General features: G+C 41.4%; 1 protein-coding gene across 1 annotated transcript; it reads left to right on the top strand.

Annotated features, from left to right (window-relative positions):
- The first annotated feature begins 132 nt into the window (after positions 1-132).
- mapk8ip1a (mitogen-activated protein kinase 8 interacting protein 1a) lies at positions 133-24,313 on the top strand. Its single transcript, XM_066700543.1, has 12 exons — positions 133-247; positions 7,828-8,070; positions 11,807-11,888; positions 12,954-13,868; positions 16,943-17,018; positions 17,900-18,072; positions 18,655-18,758; positions 19,103-19,219; positions 20,252-20,305; positions 20,537-20,607; positions 20,783-20,881; positions 21,409-24,313. Exons 2-12 carry the CDS (start codon positions 7,903-7,905, stop codon positions 21,479-21,481), a joined length of 1,932 nt encoding a protein of 643 aa, XP_066556640.1. The 5' UTR covers positions 133-247; positions 7,828-7,902; the 3' UTR covers positions 21,482-24,313.
- Positions 24,314-25,930: the final 1,617 nt, after the last annotated feature.

The raw sequence follows: 25,930 nt of genomic DNA, 5'->3' as shown, positions 1-25,930 counted from the left end.
GTCTTTGAAGGAAACCTGATTTTAGCTGGGCTGATACAGTGCCGAATGGGATGTAAAGAGAAAATCAAATCCCTTGTAAGCTCTTGGCTGTAAATCACATGAATGTGTGTTCTGTCGCTGTCTTTCCTTCAGGCTGACCCATGACATCAGTCTGGATGAGTTTGAAGACGAGGATCTCTCCGAGATAACGGAGATTGCGGATGAATGCGGCCTGAACCTGTACTGTCATGACAGTCTGGATGTCAAGGTAAGGGCCTTAGTACTTGATTTCTGATGCCTCCGGTTGGGGGGGAGACCTCAGGCACACGTCAGTCAAAAGTACAATGGAAGTGGATTTTCTTACTCAACTTTTAAACTTGCACCTTCACACAGACGTTTACCCCGGTGAAGGGTTACCCACAACGCAAAATCAATTACTTTTGAGATTTTTTTTATAAGACCTGTTTTAATTCAGGCTACTTTTGAAGCTAAACTAAATATTATTTTACAAGAAAGCACTTTTCAGGATTCTTATATTTATCTGTGATGGGAAATGAAATTTTTAGTTATGGGAACACTGGTGAACTGCATGTAATCTTTGGTATAAACCAGGCAAGCAACTGATGCTAATTGCACGCGCCAAGCTAGGGGGAAAAAAAGATTCCACTTTCAGACGGAACTATTTAAATATACATCTATGATCTGACGATTATCTGTGATTTTTGGATTTCTACCCATCAGCGAATAAAAGCAGCTGCATTTATAAGAATTGAGACAAAGCCAAGACAAAGACGTCAGTTTCAAGCCTGGGTGGCTGATAGAGCCGCCTCTATGGGAGGACAATTCGGTGGCTTTTAAGTGTGTGGCTCCCGGAGTGACAGACACATGATCGGGGCCCTGGTTTGTATTTGTGTGCTTGTTTGGATGGGTGACTCTCACTTAGCTCACAAAGTGTACATTCCCCCTCTCTTCATGGAACCGCAAGATGCTCCCCCGGGAGAAACATGAAACTTACAGTTCACACATAAGATCCCTTTTAGCACACCATTTAAACTCAATGGGCCTTTTCTTTCGGTGCTCAAGTACTCCCCCATGTGAAGAATCATGTGGCCGTCTCTAATAAAGCAGAGCTTTCTATATGTACTACACTCAAACTAGATGTCCTTCATTTTGTTCAATCAGTGAATCGACCATTATTTATTAATCAGATCAAGCCTATCTGAAGACACGTCTGCTGATTTAAAATGATGGATAGAGACGAAAACGGGGATGCATAACTTGTTGGGCTAAATACCCATTTTCCGCACTTTTACATTTCTGAGCAAGTTTTCTTCCTTGATAGAGCAAGTGCACAGAGGCGACACAAGATATGACCCTATTACTAACGCATCTCATTTAAATTCAGGGAATGCAGAGATTTTTGCATAACTTTCATTGCTGTGAGCACAATTTCATGGAAAGCCACTAGGTACATATTATACTTATGTTTTATTGAAAGCAAACCAGAGATTTGCAGTGTAGTTGGATCTTTTCCCCTTCACAAGTCATGCAGCAACTGGCGTGGAAAATCAGCATCACACTCGAAGCCGTGCCTTTGAGCTGAGACATTGACAAGGTGTTACCTGCAGAAGCAGTAACCTTAAAGAAACACGAGTTCGTTCCTGCAATTCATGTGCTCTTACGAGAGTCCCAGTGGAAGCCATTATAATTCATTCTGCTGCATTGGGGATATAGGAAATGACAAGGTACACAGTGCAGCCCAGTTACACTGAAGATTAATGCACATGTAGCATAAAATATAGTTATTAAAGCTGTGAAAAACAGTCACCAAAATGTACCAGCTAATCTGGACTGTAAAAACATGGGCAGCTACAAGAGCGCTATGCATTCCTTTAGGAACAATTCATGTATTTGTTTGTTTGTAAAATAAATGGTAAAGGGTTTAAAATATGATCACACCTGTAACAGGAATCTAGAGGAAGGGAGAATGCTTTAAAATATACACTACTGGTCAAAAGTTTTAGAACATCAAAATTTTTCCAGTTTTTATATAGATTTACGCAGTTTAATGTCTCAATGTATTCTTTCTACAATGGAAATCAAATTTTGTTCAGCAAGTTCTTCCCAACACTGTTGCTGAAGTTCCCACAAATGTGTTGCACGTGTAGGTTGCTTTTTCTTTCGCCCTTCTGTCCAGTTCATCCCATGTTTTGGGTCATTATCTTGCTGTAGGATGATCCCCTGGCCAACTAGGCGTATACCAGAGGGTATTGCATGGCGCTGCAAAATGCCGTGGTAGCTGGTTTGGTTCAGGGTGCCACTCACTCTGTGCAAGTCGCTGACTCTGGATCCAGCAAAAGAGTCCCAGGCCATCACCTCCTCCATGTTTGACAGTTGGTGTCACACACTGAGGAACCATCCTTTTGCCTACTTGATGGCGCACAAAAACCGATGAACCGAAAATTTCAAATTTGGATCCATCGGTCAATAAGACCTTCTTCCAGTCTTCAGTAGTCCACAGGCGGTGCTTCATGGCCCAGGCAAGCCTCTTATTTTGCCTTCTCTTCACAGTTGAAACTGAGACTTATACTTCGACCAGTGTTCAGCTGTGCTTGAAGCTGTTGTCCTGTGAGCCGCCTATCACGCAAGCTGTTGACTCACAGAAACTTGTCTTCTGATTCTGTTGTGGCTTTGGGTCTGCCAGACCTCTTCCTGTCAGAGTTTCCTCCAGTTTCCAAGTGCCTTTTGATGGGGTAGGAAACTGTACTTAAAACCTGGGCTTAAATTACAATAAAAAATTGAAAAATGGGACTGTTCTAAAACGTTTGACCGGTAGTGTTATTATTATATTATCACAGTTGTCTTAGTATCTGGGGAGCTAATGATAAAGACATACACATACAGGTGGATAGTCGCATGTTTTCAGACACAAGTATATTATACTTCCCGTATTTTTGTACCTGCAATTTTTATATCTATTGTAAACATCCTAACAAGTCTATATCACTTTTTTGAAGATCACATTACCCTCTGGTACTTTCCACAATAAATATTAATTTGCCTTTTAAGTAATGTAAGGATGTGTGTAAAAGGTAAAACAAAGTTGGTTTCAGCAATATGTTTTGTATATGAACTCTGCTATGTGTTCATCAAGTTTAATATTGGGTCAGATGTAAATGTAAATATATAACGTAGTGTATTTACTAAACCATTTATGAAGGCACAGAGCTTGAATCCCAACCTGAGATGTTATGTTTTGCTCTTGAGAAAGACCCATTCAGAGAAACTGCTTATTAACTCGTCGTATGGCTAGGATGGGACAAACTCTCACCTATAAAATCTTTTGTCTCACATTTTTCACTTACATACTTGCATGTCAAAATAGGGGTTCCTCCTTTTTTTAATTTTCTTTATTTTTTACACAACTAAAACAGTCCTTGTGTTTTAAACTGTGGGATCCACCACCATCTTCCTCCTTCATTTTTTTAAGTCTTTCTCTTATTTGATTGACTTAATGACCTCTTAACATGTAGATATGCTATGTGGTCCGTCAGATTATTTTCAAGAGCTTTTTATGATCATCTCCTGCTATAAAATAAATTAAGTTTATTCTGTTGCTAGGTATGTTTGACCTTCCTCAGTGGAGAGCAGCTTCACTATCATCCTTAATACCAACTGATATGGCAACCCGTACAGTACCTGCACAACCTCAGCTCCTGCCTGTATTACTGATTAGCTTTCAAACCTATTGGTCAGGAATATTCTTTATTTTTCTTCTTTCAGACCTACGAGAATCCACATTATTAACAGCCAGAGACCCGAGATGACATTCTTGGGCATTATTGACAGGGTCTGTGTGAAATATGGAGATTCCAGCAAAGCATGATGCATTTACCTAATTGCTAAGATGGCAGTTCTAATGTTTTCAGAGATGACTATATAGTGCCAGCCGTTTGTGAATTAATTGTAATGTTCTGGTGTATCTTTCTTTAACTAGCAAGAACACAGATAATGAATGGATATCCGTTGCAAACATTTGGAAGTGTAGGTTTAATAGTACATTGCAATTCCCATCGGAATTTCTGATTATCTGTCTGCGTATTTGTTCATTCATGAAGAAAATAAGTCTTTAGCCCCGTCTTGTTTTTAAAAAAGAATAGCCAGATTGGTTTGTGCCCACAGACAAAAATAAAAGCACTCTTATTAGCTGAAATGGTTTTGCCCAGCTATTCTGAATATGTTGCCTGCTTTATGTTTGAAGGAGTGTGATCGTTTAGAAACAAAAGTGGTTTAATTCTGCACATAATCAGTTTAAATGAGATAGACCAACTGCCACTGAGCAGCGGGCATTTTACAAATCAACGCAGCGAGTGTTCATGTGTTTGTAATTGACCACATTTCTCTCTGAAGTGGTGGATTTGTTTTTCTGTAGAATAATAGAGTGGTTAACAAAAATGGGGAGCTGCTTCCCGCTCCCTGTCCAAACCTGATTCACCCGACGTGATATGCCCCCGCTGTCAGCTCTTATTACAGTAAGGCGTGTGAACCTCAAACCCAGAATGAACCCCTTCAGTCGATGCCATAGGCGCACGTCTTCCCTTACAAAGGCAGATGCCCTGTCTCGGCACCGCCGGAATTGCCCCCTGTGCGTCCCTCCATAATTGATGAGGTCAGCCTCCTCACACTCCCCGGAGACAGTGATATCAGGGATGAGGTCATCTCTCGCTGGATGAGGTAATGTGCACACACGATGCTGCAGCCTTTCCCTCTCGCCCCAGCTGTGGTGCTGTGCAGTGCAGGCCTTGGGTTTACAGGGCTGGACAGGTGGTGTCGTTCTACACTAATGGGAGTTCATGAACTGACCGATTCCTGTGATGAATGGATGCGGTTAATGGATTTTAGGCACTGAGAGATGGACAGGGTAGGCCTGGCTGTGGATGATCAATTTGTTATTGATGCTTTTGTTTTAATGAGGTCGTCTGTTGCTAAAGGAGACGGAAAATATGACTGTTGTGTATTTTTTAATCTCATAGTACAGTTCTATAAGGTTGATGGATGTACCGGTTGTTCTTGTACCTAAATAATGCAGTTCTAGATGGAATGAATTTCATATTCAGTCATTTATATCTGTTCCCACTTGAGTACGGAAATAGTCAAGGTTTTACTTCCTAGAGTTTGGCACTTGGTCCTGTAGGATTTGACTGCATCCTTGACAAACTAAAAGCTATACTACAACTCTCTAACTAGAAACACAGTGCTTATATTCAATATTCAATTAATGAACTGCCAATCTCTTTACAGTGACAGTGGTAACATAAGACAGGGGAAACCACCTCACTAGCAGATAAGTGGTTCCCTAAAGTAAGCTTTTAATACTGAACCTAGAGTCCAATTTGGATTTAGTACATAAAAACAAGTAATTGTGTAACCCTGCGAATTAAAGGTCCAGAATACCCAAGCAAGAGGAAGGTGTAAAACTGAGAAACAGTATCAAATAGTTTAGAAAAACCAAACAACAGCAGGGAAATGAGCAGAGGACAGACCGCAGGGACGGGGAAGAAACACTGCACCTGCTGACATCAGGTCCCAGCCGGCCTCCAGGCTGCCAAACAGTTGGGTTATGTTAGGGCTTCTGCTATTGATAATCATTATATAATTATTCTTTTTATTATGTTATGTATTACTGAGTGTTTAAATACATTGTGAATGTGTTATATTTCACACCTTCGGGCCAAAAATCTTTCTTAGACTGGAAATTGTGTACATATTGTCTATATTGTCAATGCACACACACACACATTTTGCACGGGTGCCAGGCAGCGCTCGGTGCACTTCCCGTCAGGCAGTCAGACTCAGACCCGCTGGCCAGGGGCATTTTGAGGGACACGGATAGAGAGAATGAGCATCCGATCCTGCGGGGATGTCTCAGAACCTTGTCTCTGGCTGGTTGCCTAGCAACAAGGCGGTCGCTCTTAAAGAGAACGAGCATAATTAAAAACATTACAAAGAAAAGAGACAAGCTGTAGAAAGGTAACAGTCCTTTTCCTCAGGGATGGGCTATTGATTTTGCTTTTCTCGTCAGGACCTGAAATGGATTCCTGGCAATGTATGAGAGCGGTTCAGCTTTCCAACGTGGGCTTTACGTTACACAGGGAGAAGCATACCGAGGACTGGTGGTTTTGATTGGACATTAAATATAAGATCCTAAGCTGCGTATTGCCAGATTGAAAGAAATTCTATGTATTAGTGCTTTAAAGATTTTCTGTCAAGTAGAAAGAGTTAATCTGTCACTGAAGATTTCCGCAGCATTTCTAATGTGGAGAAAGCATCTCGTGATTTCCAAAAAATGAACCCTGATACTCTATTCTAAGATCAGACTTGGAGGGAACGTTTCGTACAGTTAAAAGAGAGGCAGAGCGTTGTTCATTTCAAGATCACATTGGCCTTCTTTTCGTTTGCCGTTCCTCCGAGAGCAGAATAGTGAGATGCCTATTTTTGGTTGTCTGGTATACTTCTGATTTTGGTGTACACATCTCTGAACTATAACCCTCCCCCCTCCTGAAATAATGACGTGATTTTAAAATTAAGAGGGCAGTTCAATGTCTTTCCAGTTGCAGCATGTGTGGAAAATACCTCACTATTCTCAATTTGTTTTCCTGGTAAAGTGTAATACTCTGTAGCAGTGGTTCTCAATCCTGGTCCTGGCGGAACACAGACCCTGCTGGTTTTTGTTCCAACCGAGCTCTGGATTACTTCATTGAACCCTTAATTGAATAATAATAATATAATAATCTTGAACATTACCTGAACATGTATTCCTTTAATTTCAAGGAAGGGAATTAGTTATTTGGGAAAATAGTCATGCACTATTATCATATATTGATTTTGTGCTTGTGTGTGTGTGTGTTTAAAATAAGAATAAATATGGTTGGTATATTTTGTAAAATAAAATAAAAACTTCCTTTTTAAATATTACTATTTAAATATTACTTCATGTCTTTCATGAAAAGCCAGGGTGAAATCTTACAGGAGCTGGGAGGGGGTTTCTGACCGGCTACTCCCTCAGTGCTGCTCTGACGTATGATTGTGCTGCCAGACCGGGCTGGGGAGGGAGGGAGGGTGTGTGGACATACCTTATACCTGAGTTTCAGTGCAGGGCGATCCCTGGGGTCGGGGGAGCAATGGCAGATTCTAAACACAAAACAATATTAATAATAAAAACAATAATGATGTCAATAATCATGATGAATTGCTACGAGCCGTATTGCCTGGATCTCCTCCACACTTTCCCAAACGCCATAAACAGGGCTGCCCCCTCAATCATCGATTCCAATCATGATTCATCGTTTGCATTTTCTGTCAAGGCCCTGCAGTTTACAAGTGAGCCGCACCGGGGCTGAGTCACACACAGTGCTGCTGTAAAAATAAAGGTGTGAGATTTCTCCAGCCTTTTTTCTGCCTCTAATTCTACTGTGCTTACTACTGTGAAGCAATCCTGTACCATTTATTAAAAAGACAGCAAAATAGCACTGAAAAGCAGACATTTTAAGTTTTCCACAGACAAATCTATATTGTTTTCTAGAAAGAAAAACAAACACTAAGGAAAGGCCCTGGCACATAGTAGATTATATCTCTGCAGCCTTTTCTCTGATTACAGTGGGTTACAAAATATTTTAAGCAGTACCCAGAGTCAATCCAGATATTCCAAGGTGCTGTGAGCCCTGGTGAGCACAGAAAGGGTTACAGTCTGATGTCATGACGTGCTTTAATTGGCTTCCCTGCCTCCCCTGTCGAGGCAGCCAGCTCCCTGACTGATCCGAGCCGCCCAATCTTGTGCCGTCTTCCCAGGGCCATGTGACCAGGGGGGCCAATAGCGCGGCGGGCAAGGTGGATGGGAGTGAGGCCAGCAGGCTGCAGGCAGAGATGCTTCATTTGGATTTGATTGATGCTGTGGATGAGATACAGGACGAGGAAGCAGAACTGCCCGTCACAGAGCCCCCCGTGAAAGAGCCCGCTCCCGTGACCATGGACACGTACAGGCCCAAGAGACCCACCACCCTTAACCTCTTCCCACAGGTGCCTCGGACTCAGGTAAGCAGGCGTCTTTTGTCACCGTCTGGCGGCTGGCTTGGCTTTTTCAGGAGGCTGGAATATTTCAGTAAGGGTGGATTAATGCTGTCATCTTGTGTATAAGTGGGCTGGGCAATGTGACAGTGCCTTCTATTCAGATCACATATATCCCTGTCTTTGTGTTGTTTCCAAAGGGTTCTGGTGTGTCTAATCCTTTTTTTGTTCTTGGGTATGTGACAGTCGCGTGAATATTCTTATCAGAATGTTTTTTGAATCCGGCTCAAATATTACTAGTGGATAATTATCAGCATTGAATAAAATCTCCTTTATGTCCCTGTTGTTATTGTAAATGATTGAACTGCTTTCGCACTATAGATTATGTTTCCCCCTCAGTTATTTGTTAGTCTAATATGGCTTCAGCAGATATTGTTTAAAGGTCAGGCTTGCATCGCTGGCTGAGGAGGAGGCAGCCGCACAGCTCAGACAGAGCTCTCCTTTACCCGGCCCACGAGCACAGCCGGGCTGCAAATACTCCCTGAATTCGTGCAGAACTAAATTTGGAAGCAAATTTCTTTACAGCCCGTTATGTCACCACTTTGATACAATCCGCTTTTCCAGTGCCTTTCATCTGAATCGGGGGAGGTTCGCCATGGAGATGTGCCACGAAGACAGGTTTTAACAGAATGGACGGATATCAGATAAAGCATGAGGATAATAAAAAAACAGACACTACAAACTGACTTCCTCGAGCACTGCCAGACTGTTAAATATTCCCTTTCTGATATCAAATCCTGCATATGAAAGTCGAAAGGTTTGGAAATAAATAACAACACTTTGCTCAGGCAGATTATATTTTTAAACAGGTGTTGATTGTAGTTGATATATGTTCTACAGTCATTAAAATGCAGTCAATATGCATTAAGCACTCCCTAATAAATGATGGCCGGTTTTAACACAATGATTGTGCAGTTACAGCAACCAATTACAAGGTGGTGCTGTGTGCTAAGAAAGTGCTGGCTATAAATGTTCACAATAATTATGATTATTGAGTAGTCTGGTGTTTCTATCCTGTACAACAAACAGACTCGTAGTTTATAATGTTAAGCAACACATATGATTTTTTTGTCCTTTTTATTGTTGTTTGCATATTTGTTATTATTGTTTACAATGATTAAGGCAATTGCCATGCAAACTGATAGTTAAGACTGTGAAATAACATTTATTAAGAGCCGTGAAGGAGGGCCTTTTATAACGATTTATAACAATTAACAGACATATTTCTTCCTAATTGAGATTTAACTGACCTCCCCTACAGCCTAAAAGCCAAGTGTGAACATTTTAGCAGGAGCAGACTTCCGAAGGGGCTCAGTCACCACTCCAATGAGGCAATAGCTGTGATGTAACTTCTCACGCTTGGATTAGCATGGTTATTAGAGGAGAGACCATAGGAATGACCATGGGATTAGTTGTAATAACTGGTGCTGTGTGAAATCATAATATCCAGGTCAGCAAGTTTGTTGTTGTTCATCGAGGAAAGATAAACAACCTTCACGGCTGATCTTATTTTGGGATCTCCCGCCTAATCCCTAATCTCAGCCCTGTCAAATCTGTTCATGTACCCTGTCAGTGACTCCATTGAGTCCACAGCCTGTGTTATGTTCACCTCACAAAGTTTATGTGATGGAAGTCATTCGTTTTGAAGGAGATCATATAGACTGAAGTAATTAAAAAAGTAGTTAAAAAAAACACAAACCATTAAAAATGACATTATATGCCATGATATACGGTTGCACAGGGTTAAATTGAAATATTACTGCTTCATTCTGTCCATGAGTTCTGGACAAAAGTTGGTCTTCATGGCATTCTCTGTGGACGTCTCTTTAGATCAAAGCACTACTGAGGAACAAGCTTGACTTGGCTCCGTCTATAAAGAAATTAAGTAGTACAAAAATGATCCTGCACTCCTGTGCAGTGGGCTATTTAGCTTTGGCTCACTGGTGTGTATTGGATCTTTTTAATAATACCAGGAGATTTTCCTTCCTTTTGTTTGTTTGATCACGCAAAACATCAGTCCCGAGCCTCCCACATTCTATCAAAATTGTTGCCGCTGAATCCTCGCCTGTCTCCTCTGCTGTGTGTCACGCTAACAGCGTCAGACAGAGCGTGGAGGTTTCACTCGTTTTTAACGTCTCTGAGTGTCAGCTTGGGTTCTGTCCTCTGTTCTCCATTATCTGTAGCTCTGCTTAACTGAGTTTGGTCTCACCCGGTACCGTTCTCTCAGATAATTTGAGGAGCTGATTTGTGTTTTGATATTTATTTGAATAACTGCATTTTCAGCATCGAGGATGACATATGAAGACGACAGCAGGCCTTCTGTACAATGGGAGTTTAATTATAGTTACTGTTGCATGTTTAGTAGAAAGTTTTGTCATTGCTTTTTAATGTTTTCTTGATCTCAGGTTTATATAGAGGCCTATTACTAAATCAGAACTGGGTGGATGTTTACAAAAGCCTAGCTACTGATGGGGAAAATCTCAGATAGCAAATGCCTTTTGTTCAGTGAAAAAGATGTTGCATATTGTATACAATACGCACACCAAGCATAATAAAGCAAACATAATAACATAATAGACAATAATTAAACCGGGATAAAAATAATCAGTTTTTCCGGTAGTGTTGTTACTCCATTACTCTTGTGACTCAAGGTAGATCCAGAAATGAGTCACTTCCCTCCCCCTGATCATTTTCATTCTCTGTGCCCCAACTGTTTTGCACCCTTTCCCAGCAACATCACTCGTACAGTAGTACAGCAGTTGCCCTGACTACAGACCACATTGGATCATCTAAGTGAATCAACGATTAGATTAGAATATAGTTTTTTATTCAAAAGGGAAATGATGTCACAGGCACCCTGAGCCAGGAGCCTCTCTCTTCCTGCATTTACCAGCAATAACAGCATGTGACATTTACAGGTTTTTTATCACAAGTGAACTGCTGTTGCAACTAGTGTTAATTTATTTAGAGATATATTGTAATAAGCTGGCCCTAGCCATTTTACTTACTGTGAATTATATTGGCTCAGGTTTCTTAGTGATGTATTGGTATCACACCATTGGAACAGTAATTACATCAGTGTTGCCATTGGGCCACAATTTAAATAGCCGGCCTGGTTTTCTTTGTAGGTTGTCACAGTGATGCATCCACTATGCATCACAAACTAGGGGGAGGCCGCTTCTCCACGGCTTCTCTGTTCTGGTTAAATAACCTGGAGATCCTATAAGAAAACAGACTATTCAAATCAGTGTTGGATCACTTTTTCATCACATAGTCTGTTGCACAAGAAGAGAGAGGAACATAAAACTGCTTTTCTTTTTTCATTAAACCAACTCAAATCTTGTTCCTCGAGAAACAAAATGAATATTCTATCTAATACAAGGACCCTTTAACTGGCTGTAAGGCTCTTTTGTAGGTAAGAATCAGTAAGAGGCCTGGGGATTGGATGAGAGGGTGTCGAAAAGGAATAGAAGCAGTTTCCCCGATCATGAACGGCTCTCAAACTTTCCAAACAGTGAAAACAAACTCTAGGGGTGAAATGAAATGCAGAATCTGCCTCAGACTCCGTATTTGGCAGTAAAAGGGAGCCGTGTTCCCTTTAAATGAACGCTGCAGCTGGGAACAAAGATTCGTGGTTGTTCAGCAGAATAAAGGCTTTGTTGTGTGTTTTTCTTTTTTTCCTTCTCATTTAATTGAATCACAGGACACGCTAAACAACAACTCGTTTGGTAAGAAGTACAGCTGGCAGGAGAAAGTCTCTCGGTCATCTTCCCCCTTAAAGACAGGTGAGTTGTGAAAGTATCCTGGTTTAAAACAGAAAACTTAATGAATGCTACGTTGGGAAGCTTTTTGTCCCGGAGGATCGCAGGGAGAAGTGTCAGCATTAAAGGGGACCCAGCTTTTCACACTGAATGTAAAAACACAGTTGCCCTAGGTGAATTTTGAGTATAGAAGGGACCTAGCGCAGAACCCACTGATTTTACAGCTACTGTCATAGAAAATAATAAATAAAAGCCATCATCTCTTTTGTAGAGGTCAAGAAAATGCCATCTTTCAATTCCATTAGTTTGTGCTCTGCAGTTGTGCAGCAGTGACTAAGTGACAGCCATGTAAGGCGGCCATCTTGAGCCAGCTCAGGGATGAAATGTGGATTCGGTGTGATGGTTAATGAATTGTAATGTTCTTTCCATCTCCACCTTTGGTAAGATTTAGACATATTTGCAGTATTTCATTTTGTTTTTAGTTGACACGCAAATAGTGAGACGTCTGAAATCGGGCGGGGGCTCTTGTTTAGATCTTATTTTAGAACAAGGCTCCTTTGTAATAAATACATAATTTGTTTAAATACCGTGAAGTTGAAGATCAAAGAACATCCCACATGACAGCTTTAAAAGATGATTTTTCCAGTAGGTTGCTGTCATGTGTTGTTGTATTTCCAATGTGCGGATTGATAACCCATTCCAAAATGGTGGTAAAGGTGATTTGGGTTTTTATGTGTTTTTTAAAATGAGGTTAATAGATCCAGACTGGTAAAAAGTAACCTGTTTACCATACTTTTGGATTCTGAACTGCGAAGATTTGAACAGGCCTTGATGAAGGTGAAGGGTTTAAAGATTAGGGGCCAGGTAGTGTGTGTTTCACCACTATTGATTGTTTTCAACCAGATCATTTGCTTTTCTGAAAACACACATGCCACGCACAATACTGTGGAATGAAACAAATGTGACAGCCTTCACACATTTCCATGTGTTTCTTTAAAAAAAAAAAACACACGGAAATGTGTGAAGGCTGACATATTTGTTTCGTTCGACAGTATTGAGTAAATATTGATCCGTATGTGTTTGTGACAGGGGAACTGACACCAACGCACGACCATATCTGCCTAAGCGACGAGGATAAAGTCCAGCACAGCACAACCCAGACCAAAGACAAAGGCACCTCGACGGACGCCCCGTGCCGGCGCAGCTCCTCGACCCAGAGCAGCGGGGGGACGCGATCCAAACTACAGGACAAGCCCACGTCCACAGCAGGTCAGCAACAGCAAGCACACCCCCAGCAACAGCAGCAGCAGCAGCAGCAACAACAGCAGCAGCAGCAACACAGTAAGGGGGCGTCCGAAGGGCACAGAGACCGCATCCGCTACCACACCGATGTGCGGCTGGAAGCCACCGAGGAGATCTACCTGACGCCCGTGCAGAAAAACTCTGACTCCCTGGAGCACGACAAGCCCTTCCTGTCCCAGTCCAGCGACAACCGCATGTCCGTCAGCTCGGACGTAGACACCACGCATTACCAGTCCCTCCCAAACCGGACAAACCCTTCCATTAGCGAGGAGGATGAGGTGTACACCACCGCTAGCACCGCCTCGGCCTTAGACCGCAAAATGAACGCCAGCCAGGCGGCTGATCGGAGTGACGAGGCTTTTCAGGGGCGATCGGGTGTCCCGCGGACTTCTATCAGCTCCGAGGCCAGCGGCCTGTCCTACGACTCGGTCAAGTACACGCTGGTGGTGGATGAGAACATGCAGCTGGAGCTCGTCAGCCTGAAGCAGTGCTACTCGGGCTACAGCGACGACAGCGACTCTGCCACCGTCTATGACAACTGCGTGTCCTCGCCCTACGAGTCGGCCATCGGCGAGGAGTACGAGGAGGACCTGCTGAAGCGCGATGCCGCGTGCCTGTCGGAGGACTCCACGCCCGAGGCCGACATGCCCTTTTCCAGGAAGTTCCTGAATGTCTTCATGAATGGCCGGTCGCGGTCTTCCAGTAAGTGTCAGAGCACAACCTTCATAACTTGCGTTAATACCATGAGCAGCCTCAGCACGGGGGTGACGTGTAGCTGGGGCTCCTTTAATACGACAAAGCTCTGTGTTACAAAGCAGGGTGTTAGAGAGATGAAATGTGTTGACATGAATTTGACGTGATGACATGATGACAAGCACAGCAGCCCCGCCCACATGACTGTCCTGGTGTTTGTGGACGAGGCTGACAATAAACAGGAGAGCTGCCACAATCTGCAGTCATGAAGTGTAATATACTCAATTATGTAACTGGAATGTGTTTTATTTGAAGACCTTGATACTCCATTTTGATTAGGCAGATAGACCTAGGAGCAGTGGATGGCCTGCTCTACATGTCCAGATTCCTCAGATTTGTCTGTTTGGCTCAGGCTCAAGCTAATTGGTTTGAACAGAAATCCACAGTGATGGAGACAGTTCAGACAGTGCTCCGAGGAGTGGAAACGGCATCTTTGGATTACATGAAATCCTAGCCACCTCCATGACAATATCTAACCTTGAAATCTGTCCTTTGACTCGCTTTGGGGATTATAACCCATAGATATTGTTTATCAGTCATAATATAAACTCATTTTCGGGAGCCCTATAGTTATTAAAACTTAACCTTGACTTTCACCGTAATATTTTATTAAAGTCGCTTTTCAATTTTGCGTTTAATCCATCCCTTCGATAGACATTGTAAAAATCTAATTGTCTGCACGTGAATTCTACACTTCAACCTTTACAGACAAATTGAATGTATTTGCCACTGTAGACTCAAAACACATAAAAAAGCATCTGCAGCTGCCTTTGCTTGTAATACAGTAGAACTGCGATCCTGATCTTGATCCAATTCAGGGCTGGCAGGCGTTCATAGCACTTGATCCTGTTTTTAAACATGATTATAAAACTTGAATGCATGGCTGCTTCTTATTGTGGGGTTTTATTGTTGTTGTTGTTGATGATGTCGCAGGTGGGAGATCTTCGGGGCTTAATGTGTTTTTGTAAAGCGTCGTGACCCCATGCTAGGCTAGAACAGTGGAGCATCTGTGGCAGGTTTGTCTCTGGCGCCGAGGTTAACGTGCCCACTGCTCGCTGACAAGAGCCCTGGGAATTTCCCGGCATAAGGCAGGACCTCGAGTGTACCGCCTGTGATTTCAGTGTGGGTATATTCTCCCAACCTCCTTCAACATTTTAATGTCAGTTTTAGAATTAAACCGTGACACTGGGAGGGGGCATCCAGGACCCATGAACATTTGCCTGGGGGTGGGGGTTCTCTTTTAGTTTTCAGATAACTAATTAAGTAATACATAAATAATAAACAATAATTTGAATCAATAATTATGAATAATATTAAGAAGGAGAATTTCATCAATTCAGTTTTGTTTCTTTAATCCGATACCTTCTCACTTTAACCTCATACTGTATAATGTACTCCATATATGCCAAATTTAAAGACAGACAGACAGAGAGACAGACAGATTCATAGATAGATGGATAGATAGACAGACAGACATATAGATAGATAGGTATCCACAATTAAAGCATCCCTAATTGGCCCTGTATTAAGCACAGTTGTTGCCATCAGCGTTTGTATAAAACAGTTTGAGTGCCAGTAATTACGTGAGTAGCTTTCACCCTGAAGGCGAGCGGGGTCTTCAAAGCCACAAGCGAGGCCCAACTGTGAAACCTGTCCAGAAACCAGGCAGCTCTTTATGTGAACAGGTGCCAGTCAGCGGCGCTCGATCAGCCAGCTGTCAGCAGGGCTGGCACACACAGGCCCCCGCCCGGCCCGCTGACGGATGGATCCGGGGGCTGTCTGCTGGCAGGGAATTATGACATCTGCCACCAAATTCCTTTAATGAAATCAAGAAATAAAACTGCACAAGAAAAAAAAAAGATTTGCAGATGTCTGCAGATAGAACAGGAACCGAATGAAGGGAGGGAGAGAGGCCAAAGAGAGGATATTAAAAGATTCACAGAAGTTATGTATTGAGGATTTATTTTACGTTGTTCATTATTATTATTTTTTCGGACAGAACAGTTTGTGCCTACATCCTTCTATGGCTTCAATCGGGAGCCCAATTCTCCATGCTTTACCGTGTCGTTAGATCTGTGTCGATGCGTCACCTTGGGAAACCCCAGGGGGGTCCTTTTGAAGATACACGTCCAGCCGAGCGTGGTGCTCAGTGGCTGAAAGACCTCACGTGCTCCTCATTACGACCCTCTTGAGAGGGTGCTGGGAGACGAGCCCTTGTGCACAACACGTCCGCTGGCTTATTTAAGTCACTTCCATGTGGGTCTGGAGCAATCGAGGTAATTTCAAGTGAGGCTTCGCAGATGATGCATCATCACTGCAGTTGAAATATGCAGTACTAATGCAAGACGATGGAGTACTGTATTTAAAGCATACTTTAAAGGCGAACAGTCCCACGTCAGATCAGAGCTCAAATTGACATAATCTTCTCAGGTGCATTTAATATATATATAAATGGTGATGATATATAAATATATAAATACAGCTTTTCCCCTGTATCTCCCCCTGTATACAAAGATATAAATGTACTAGAACATAGGAATTATTCAAGCGCATTATTACTCAGAAGAGGAGACACTTTACACAGAGAGGCGTCACAATCTGAACAAACTTCCCAGCGATGTGGTAGATGCTGAAAATTTGGGAACATTTTAAAATAGACTGGATAGGATCCTTGGATCACTTAGTTATTAATGGACACCAAACGAGCACGATGGGTTGAATGGCCTCCTCTCGATTGTAAACTTTCTTATGTTCTTATTAAGCTGTATCGGGCTCTTTGAATTAACAGCAGCCCTGATTTGAATAATCTGCATAATTCACCCATTGAAAGAAGTTCTGGAATTTGGGTTTTGTTCTTATACACAATGTTTTTGATACATATTAGTACATTTAAGTAAGAATATATATATACGCTTGAATATAGAAAGTAAGAACTGATTGCATGGTTCTGTGCCGGGGAGAGAGGAGATCTGCTGTTAATGTCCTCTGAGAACCTTATTCAGGTTCTTCTTGGGCTTTTCCAGGTGCCGAGTCCTTTGGGTTGTTTTCTTGCGTAATAAACGGAGAGGAGAGGGAGCAGAGCCACCGAGCAGTTTTCAGGTAAGCAGAACAAAGGGCTGTCCTTGTGTGGAGCGCTCACAGCCCGTTGGAGAAGGGGCGAAATATGCTGTGCTAGCATTGCTCCGGCTGCTTTCCCTGCAGGAGTGTTTGATTTGAGATGTGCCGGGAGGTCTGTGCGGCCCATATTTAAGTTATTAAAGGTCTATGTTTCAAGGCTTTGTGATTCAGTGACACAGTAATTGAACCACAGACTCATCATCGGAGCATTGCAGATCCCAAACTGCACAGCGATGAGTCCACCTCGTACTCTACACAGGTGCAGGAACGGGAGGCTCTGGGAGGTGGTCCTGTGTGTTTTATAAGCATGTAAAGGTTTGAATTCATCTGAGAAAAGCTTTTTTACACAACAAACAAAGTTATGTTGGCGCTGCAGAAGTGGTACAGTTGTGTTTATTGAAAACATTCAGATATTAGGGTGTTCTCTGGCTGCTGCCATTGACGCTGGATTACTGCTGTCTAATTGAATGACGTGTACACAGCTTACAGCACTACACTGCTGTGAAAGAAGATTAGTTGAGTGTGTCCTCCTAAGATCATAAGCTGGTTACATCTGCTTGGAGGTATCTTCCAAGCGCATTGACATTCAGAGAGCACTAATGAGTTAACGACGGGAAATGTTCCTTTATTGTGACAAAAGCACAGCTGAGCCATTTTCTTTGTCTTATTTTTGTTGGCACTCACGGATGAATCTGAAAATCAGAAGATGCACATATGAAATGGAAGCAAACAAGGAGAAAATGTTGCTCTCAGAAAGTTTGTAGGGCCCAGAGCAGAGTGTGATGTCAGCAAATGCTGTAAAGTGCGCTGGTAAAGCTGTGTAAATAAGTCCTCTGACCGATGGCCTGTGTGCTTCCTGGCAGGTTCGTTCCGCGACACAATGATGAGTTGGATCTGGAGGTGGACGACCCTCTCCTGGTGGAAGTCCAGGCTGATGACTACTGGTACGAGGCCTACAACATGAGGACAGGGGAGAAGGGTGTCTTCCCCGCCTACTACGCCATCGAAGTCACCAAGGAGCCTGAGCACTTTAAAGGTAAGCCACAAAAGCCTCTGGTCGGGGTTTGTCTCTCTCTCGGGAAACTGTTTTTCTTGGTCACCTCATTCTCAATCACATGTATGATGTAAGTAGGACTCTACGCATTGTGCTCTACACATTGTGAAAGCGTGAGAGGAGCGATGCACGAGGGGAGATACTTTAGGAGCGCATGGTTTCCTCATCCAGCTCTATCCACACGGTGAAAACGCCACATCACGCACCTGTCCAGCCAGTGAAATTACACTCACCTGTCCTGCAGCAAGCACCCACACAAACACACACTCAAGGCAAAGTACCAGTAGGGAAAAGCACGGAGGGTGAATCGGCGAAAACGGTCACTGATACCTCCTGAATGACCTCAGCACAGTTCATTCCCCATGCCCTGCCACAATATATATATATATATATATATATATATGACAACAACAGGGAGTACTGTATAGTTACTCATCATCAACTGAAAATGTATGACAGCATCCCTTCTGGGTTTTATTTTGTGATGAGCTGTATTTCATTATAGACCCATTTTCGCTCTTTGGGACTCATTCACATACTTTTGTTTTCCTCTCCTCCGTTCAGAGAAGAGCAGCGATTGGGTGGACAAATTCCGGGTGAAGTTCCTTGGCTCCGTACAAGTGCCGTATCACAAAGGGAATGACGTTCTCTGCGCAGCTATGCAAAAGGTATGTCCACTGGCACAGGGACCAGGCGTTTCGAGGGATATAGCGGGCTTTATCTCCACGGCTAATACTCTGGACGACAGGGTTTTCACAGTGCTTTAGATGTGCAGTTTGTGTGCAGTCAATGGTCTTCCGTACTTCACAATGCCTGTCACACTCTGAGCTCTTTATGTCACAGTGTAAGCGTTGATTTTTTTTGGCAGCCTTCTGTTTTTTCACTTTAAAATACATCCAAAATGAATTTGCCAACCTTTGCTGAGAAACATTGCCCTCACCTGTTAGCCAAATCCCACGGACTATGAAGAAACTTTTTCATAAACCTGTCTTGTGCCGTGCTCTCCTTTCAGATCGCTACCAACCGAAGAATGACGGTGCAGTTTAACCCTCCTTCCAGCTGCGTTCTGGAGATCAACATGAGGGGGATAAAGATTGTTGTTCAGGATGACTACAGTGGATTTGACCGGGTATGCTTTCATATTGTTTTTTTCCCATTTGTCCATCGGTCCCAGTTTACGGTTTGCTGGGAAGCATGTTACTAGTCTCTGTACCAATGAGAAATCAGATTCAGTCTTGTCTCCCTGTAAATATAAATGACAGAGAACTTCTCCTGTTTACATTCTCTGTTATAAGTAATACATTTTACAGAAGGCCGCAGTATATTTGCAGTGTTGGTGTAGTCTTGAATGTGAAACATCTCCATTTAGAACTTGTTACATAAAGAGCTTTTAAGTGGTGGTCCACTTGTGGACGGTGGTGGGTACTGCAGTCAGTGATGTAATGATTTGTTGCATAATGGACTTTCACTAATAAATCAGAGGTTTGTGTAAGTTTTGTACTTTTAGTTTAATCTTCAGGCTGGTACAGAGGAGTCTTTGTCCGTTGAGCTGCACTCGCCACGTCTCCAGGGAACAAAGCTGACTCTGTGCCCGAGAGACATTGAGAGAACTGGCAGCGATTGCGTTTAAAACGCCGGAGTAGTAATCCCGATAATTCATTGTCCGGTCTTGAGTACAACATAGCAGTGAATTTATTCTTCATGATGAGGATTTGCTCAGATCAAGACATGTCCCCATATTCACTCCTGGCTTCATGCATTGAAATCAATAGGTGTGGTGCAAGTAGTGAGTTTCACTCCTGAATAAAGAAAGATTGGATTTTCGATTCTGATCTTAATCTTGAAAGAATGGATTTTCGTAGCAGATTACTCTATATTTTAAGCAATATTTTTGCTCATGATATCAATTACTTATCCCTGTGGATACTATTTCCAGATCTATCTAACAATACATTTATTGTTATACAATAATATAAAATATGATGTAATGCAGTGGCTGTATCTTTTACCGTATATTATCCTTTTTTACTACATGACACTATCTAACTTAACAAATTACGGTTCTTGATCAGTTTATAATGTAGTGTTACTACTACTACTTCTACTACTTATAATAATATTAAGAAAGCAACATGATAATAATAATTCTGCCTCTTTACAGGAGTTTGCGTGTGGTGGAAGAAAGCTGGGACGGATGTTTGCCCTAGAGTCGGGGGTGAGTGTGTTTAGTGTGTTTAGGAAACAGCAGCTGAAATATTTCTGTACAGAAAACTACCAGTTCTGGAAGAAAAGGTAATTCAACACCCATCTGATCTGTAACCCACTGTTGATTTTCACCAACTACTTTATAAAAGCCACGTTAATTCTGCTGCATGCTTTTAGGTCTGTACAGATGCCTTGACATAAAATGTAAAAAAAATATGTATATATTTTCATTTCTCAAAAGGGTACGAAATGCAGTCACTTCTTCCAGTTGAAGAACATCTCCTTCTGTGGCTATCATCCGAAGAACAATAAGTGAGTGAACGGGCACCGCTATAGTCCCATGGTTCATATTTTTTATATGTATTAGGTAATTTTTTTTATATATATTTATAATTGCATGCATTTATTTGTTACAGATACATCTATGCTTAATCTGAGGTACTACCACTGTGAATCAATGACAAGTTGATTTACATTTTGATTTCAGGTACTTTGGATTCATCACCAAACATCCAGCTGATCACAGATTTGCCTGCCATGTGTTTGTCTCTGAGGACTCCACCAAACCGCTGGCAGAGTCAGTAGGGTACGTACTGCCCGCGCACACGGGGAACCAAGCACTGACATCTTTGAACATTGTTGTAACTGAGCTCTCTGCTAACCTGGAGTATAGTTCCCCACTGTGTTGTAATGATGTATTAATCATTGAGGTATTTAGCACATAGCAATATAAGTATCACCATAGTATACATTATATGTAAGGACTTCCACTGTAGTTGCATTTTAACTGAGGTCAGCATAATGTATGTACAGCAGTTTTCCTGCTGTTTTTACTGTGGTTTGCGTGATTTACACAAAGGCAGAGATATGATACTAGTTTCCCTTAGTTTTTTCAATATTTACAGGTTGGTGGGGGGGGGGGCGAAATGTATTTACAGAAGTATGTAGCCTATAGCCACTTCCTACTGTATCTTTGAGGGAGACTGTATTTTTTGTATATTTTCTTAGAAGAGGAAAAATATTTAGTATAAATTAAACCACTGTTGGTAGCTTGACATTTCGGTTCATCTGCACAAATGGAAACTAACAGTCTGTTCCTGTCGTTTTGCACAGGAGAGCGTTCCAGCAGTTTTATAAAGAATACGTGGAGTACACGTGTCCAACAGAAGACATTTACTTGGAATAGACTTCCCTGCCTTGCCTACCTTCCTTGTACATTATTGTGTATCATAACGTTGCATGAAGGAGAAAAAAAAATTACAACTACATTCAAGAAAAAAGACATCTATTTTTTGCCTGTAAATTTTCTTGAAAATAAAAAACGCAAAACAGAAAAGAGCAGCAAAATATCAAAGGATCGTTTGTACTAGTGATTTATCGTCAACCCAGTAAAACCACTCCCAAAGCTCACAGAGCAAAGCACAATGCGCGGTGAGCTGGACGTTTCACTCCTGTGAGTGGAAATGGGACACACGGCTGGAACAGCTTTTTCTTGAAACATCCAGGTGCAAAAAACTAAAAAAGAAAAACATTCAAGCGTAAAGTTGTAGGGATTTCAAGAAAATTTGTAAGCCTCTAACTAGATGTCTGCTTAAGATGTAACAGCCCATTGTTATCGGCCATTTTGGTGATCTGATAATGTGAGCTTGTCAGTTAAGCTGGAGAATTGTCCTGTATTTGCACAGGGGAGAGACCAAAATGTATCTTTCTCATTTTTATTTTGGTTTCTGGCAGAATGTATTTGAGCAGCATTTTTAACCGTAAGAGTTTTTAAAAATGTGTGGGGGTCAGAAAAAAATAACGTACTTTCATTCAAAGATCAGATCTAAAAATCAAGCATTCTACTTCATGTCCCGAGTTTTCTCTTCTAGTACAGAAACCTGAGAAGGGAACTTCTTGTTATGTGTGTGTTTAACAGTAACAAAGGCCTCGGGCTTTACCTGTTAACATGCATGGCCTCAGATGTGAATAGACCATAAGTCTAAGAAAATAGTATTTCAGCAAGCTGTGCACTTCTCATATACTGAACCACGTGGGTCATAACGTAGCTGTGTCTCCTCCATATATCAGCCAAGCTTTGTCAGGAAGTCTGCTTCAGTTTGCAGCATAAAGAGGGTAAGACAGTCATATTACATAGTACATATTATTTTTCTGTACCCTTTTTGATGGAAACTCATCCTCAATTACCCCTACAGACACTGGATACCGCAGTGTGTTCAGTGTGTCTTTAGTTGACAAGGTCACCATGTTCCCTGCCTCTGTTCTTGATGATGAAATTAAGGGCTAGAAGTGTGAAGCTCAGAGCACTTTCATCTGATGGAAAGTGACAATGGATCAAGAAGCTATCTTGTCCTCCTACAGCGAGGCTATATCATGATACCCAGATACACGCAAAGATAAAACATATCGAGAATCGGCAGGGAAACTGTTTTAAAGGCTAACTGTAAATACACCTTCCAGAAAGATTGTGAAATGGTAAATACAGAGCGATAACAGAAGTATAATAAAGCATCATGGAAATGACGTATATTTGCTCAATTGTGACTAAAAAGATCAGCGATCCCATAGCCGTGCGGGATGAATCAATGACTAATGGGGGTGTTTATTTTGTTTGGAAAGCACAATAAAATTGGACTTTATTGTCTTTCAAATCTTAGTGCCTACTTCTATTATTATCATTCTAATCATTATTGTTTCTCTTATGTTTTAGAATTAAAATGGGGCTGTAGCAATTGCTTAAGCGAATACTATCAGGGAATGAAATATCTTAAAATGTTCACATGGTTTCCTATGCCAATACATTGTGTAATGCAACTCTAAATCAATAATGCATCAACATGGTACTGACAAATGTCAATGTTAAACTGAATATACTACAGTTATAATTTCAGAAACCGATATTCCTCCGTTCTGCAGCAGACAATACATTTATTACATTTCAATACTCACTGCAAGTTCAGAAACATTTAAATGAAACATTATTCAGATAATAATGTTGTATAACATTGAAATGAGCTGGTTCTTATTCGCCATTACCTAAACAACCACTCATCCCTCAAGAAAATCAATTAAATTAGAGTTGAGGAGTAACAATGCTTTACATTTACATTTTTGATTTCAGTATCATGCAAGTTGCATTTTGGTTTACAGTGGATATTGAATCTTGCTCTTACAAATGCTGACAGCATCCCAGCAAACAGCTTACAGCAAAGTAACCAGACAGCAAAACCATGTTTACAGCACATGGAAGAGGCTGCAAAGAAACCCAAGGCATGTGGGCTGTCAAGGGTCCTGTGCCTCAGTCAAAGATGTATATCAGATTCAATCCATGGGCTTTGAACTTTGAAACTAAAAAGCACAAGGAGGTTTATATTGTCCTCAGCCAGGTCTGTTGCAGAAACAATTCTCTATTGCGATCTTCCAGTCTTGCCCTCCTTGCTGGTTCTGCTTTGCTGTGGAAATAGACATACGTTCATAAGCTGTTCCCTGTGACTTACCTGGATTGAGATTCTGTAATAAGGACATGGATATCCAGAAAAGATGTGTGTATTGGAATGTGCTCAGGTTAGAAAGACCATCTTAAATTTCTTCCTCAGTAATTACTGTAGCATTGTTTTTGGCGTACTATAAATTGAGCTATCACTGCAACCCCACAGAAATTGTCATTTTACTAGACCTAATGCTAGACATATACTTTGCATATTTTCTATCATAGCCTCGATTCAAATGGAGATTTTAAAAAGAAAGAAAAGTTAATATCCTTAAGTCTAGAGCATGATAATTTCATTAATTAATTTCTGTGCAAACCTGAATGAGTCTACTGTGAGATTTTTTGTATGCATTTTCATTTTAAAACTGCAAACCCAACATTAACATACCAAGAAATAGCAAAGAAAAGAAGTTGTAAAGATATGCCATATATATTGTAATTACAATGTTACTGTAGTGTGTGGAATTCTTATTTTTGGGGTTTTTTGGAGTGTGATTTTTTTCTTTATTTAAAACTTTTAAAGCAGAATTCCCATTTGCACTGTCGTGATTTATCCCAGCAATGGCATCCGCTAGCTGAATGTCTGTGTGAAAAGTGTGTTTGTGTGTGCATATGCGTGTATTAAATGTCATCATTTCTTGACAACTTCCATACCTTCTACCGTCAACACAAACCCTTACGAATTTAAATTCCAGAATCCAGTGAGAAGCAGCAGTATTTTCAGAAGGGACACAACATACAAATAAAACCACAGTCACAGAACATCTGAATGAATATTTCTGGAATAATATCTGAATTTCTCCTGCACCTCCTCTGAGCTCTGAAGGAATTCTTACAACTCATGACGTCGGTCCGATAATCACTGACAAATCACTAAAATGTGACTGAATTACCATTTAAATTTTCTCACCATCTTGTAGGTAAGATTTTGAGGTTTGTCTTTTTTATGGTGTCAATAGCTTTGTGTAGATGGACGTTTAACAATGCTGCACAATCAAATATTGCAGACTAGAGGAGGCCACTTAGACAACCATGCACGATGAAGACACATTTCCTCCACCGCCCCCAAATCAGGGAAAACACAAACATGTAATACAGGTAATTTATTTGCAACTGATGTTAAAAAAGTAGATACTCCGTGACAATAAGTCAGTGTTGCTGCATCTCTTTTATGGAAGTCATTCACTAATAATAATCCTCCAGGTCGGGTTCGTCTCTCTTGCTGAGGCCGATGCTCAGAAGGCCGGGATACGTCCTGGGTGCGACGGGACGCGGCAGTCGTGGTGCTCTGGGCTTCAGGCCATAATCTGGAATGCATTGATCCCATTCAGAAAACATCGTATTCAGCTGAAGTGCTAATTTTACATTTGTGTTAAGAAATAATGAGTTATATACACATTCTCTGGGGTTGAGATACACCTATTCATTTTATCATGTTGACAAAATATTCCAGTCTATTGTATTTGATACAATATGATTTCAGTATGTTGTCGATATTTAAAATGGATTTCAAAGTACAAGATCATGACTTTATATTGTGCTTAACCAACATTCATCTCGAGTTTTCAGTGGAATGTATCGAAGAAAAATAAGTTCTCACCATCAAAAAGAGCAATATTCTTTTGGGGAAGATCAATTGTTAACAGAGGTTCCAGAGGTTCTGGAAGTGTTGCTTCTCTCCTTTCCCTAAATGGGAAAATGAAGTATATTTTAGACATGCAATGGTTACATTTTTAACAGTTTGACAAGTTAATATAAATTAAGCAGGAATTCAGCCCCAGCATGTTAATTTGTGTTTTTTTTGTGTGTGCATTATACACAATGGGTTAACAACTAGCTGGGGGACAATGCAGCGTTGCCCTTGAACATGTGAGAATGTGTCTGTGAGAGCGAGAGCTGATATCATTGCGGAGGAGTGGAATTCCAGGTGAAAACCTCATCAGGAATAAGTGGATGATTAGTTTACAATTGCACTTGCTCCCATGGATAGGCTGAATTGCTGCTGTGAAGATTGCAGTTGAAAAATCAAGTATTTTCTTATTTGGTTCCCCTTTTTCTTCCCCAGCTCTGGCAAGATAGTCAGACAAGCAGGAGAAGCCAAAGTGTTATTTATCCACTGCAGTGTTTTAGGATTGTGTAAAAAGT

This window comes from Amia ocellicauda, chromosome 4, assembly GCF_036373705.1.
Source record: "Amia ocellicauda isolate fAmiCal2 chromosome 4, fAmiCal2.hap1, whole genome shotgun sequence".
NCBI classification, from domain to species: domain Eukaryota; kingdom Metazoa; phylum Chordata; class Actinopteri; order Amiiformes; family Amiidae; genus Amia; species Amia ocellicauda.
Note: the sequence above shows the minus strand (reverse complement) of the source record. Positions and strands in the feature narration are given on the sequence as shown.

Excerpts from the sequence above, each read along its gene's own strand:
- mapk8ip1a (XM_066700543.1), top strand. The coding sequence starts at position 7,903 with ATGCTTCATTTGGATTTGATTGATGCTGTGGATGAGATACAGGACGAG. Across the intron at positions 13,869-16,942 it reads TGGCCGGTCGCGGTCTTCCA|GTGCCGAGTCCTTTGGGTTG; the intron begins GTAAGTGTCAGA and ends GGGCTTTTCCAG. Across the intron at positions 18,759-19,102 it reads TCTGCGCAGCTATGCAAAAG|ATCGCTACCAACCGAAGAAT; the intron begins GTATGTCCACTG and ends CTCTCCTTTCAG.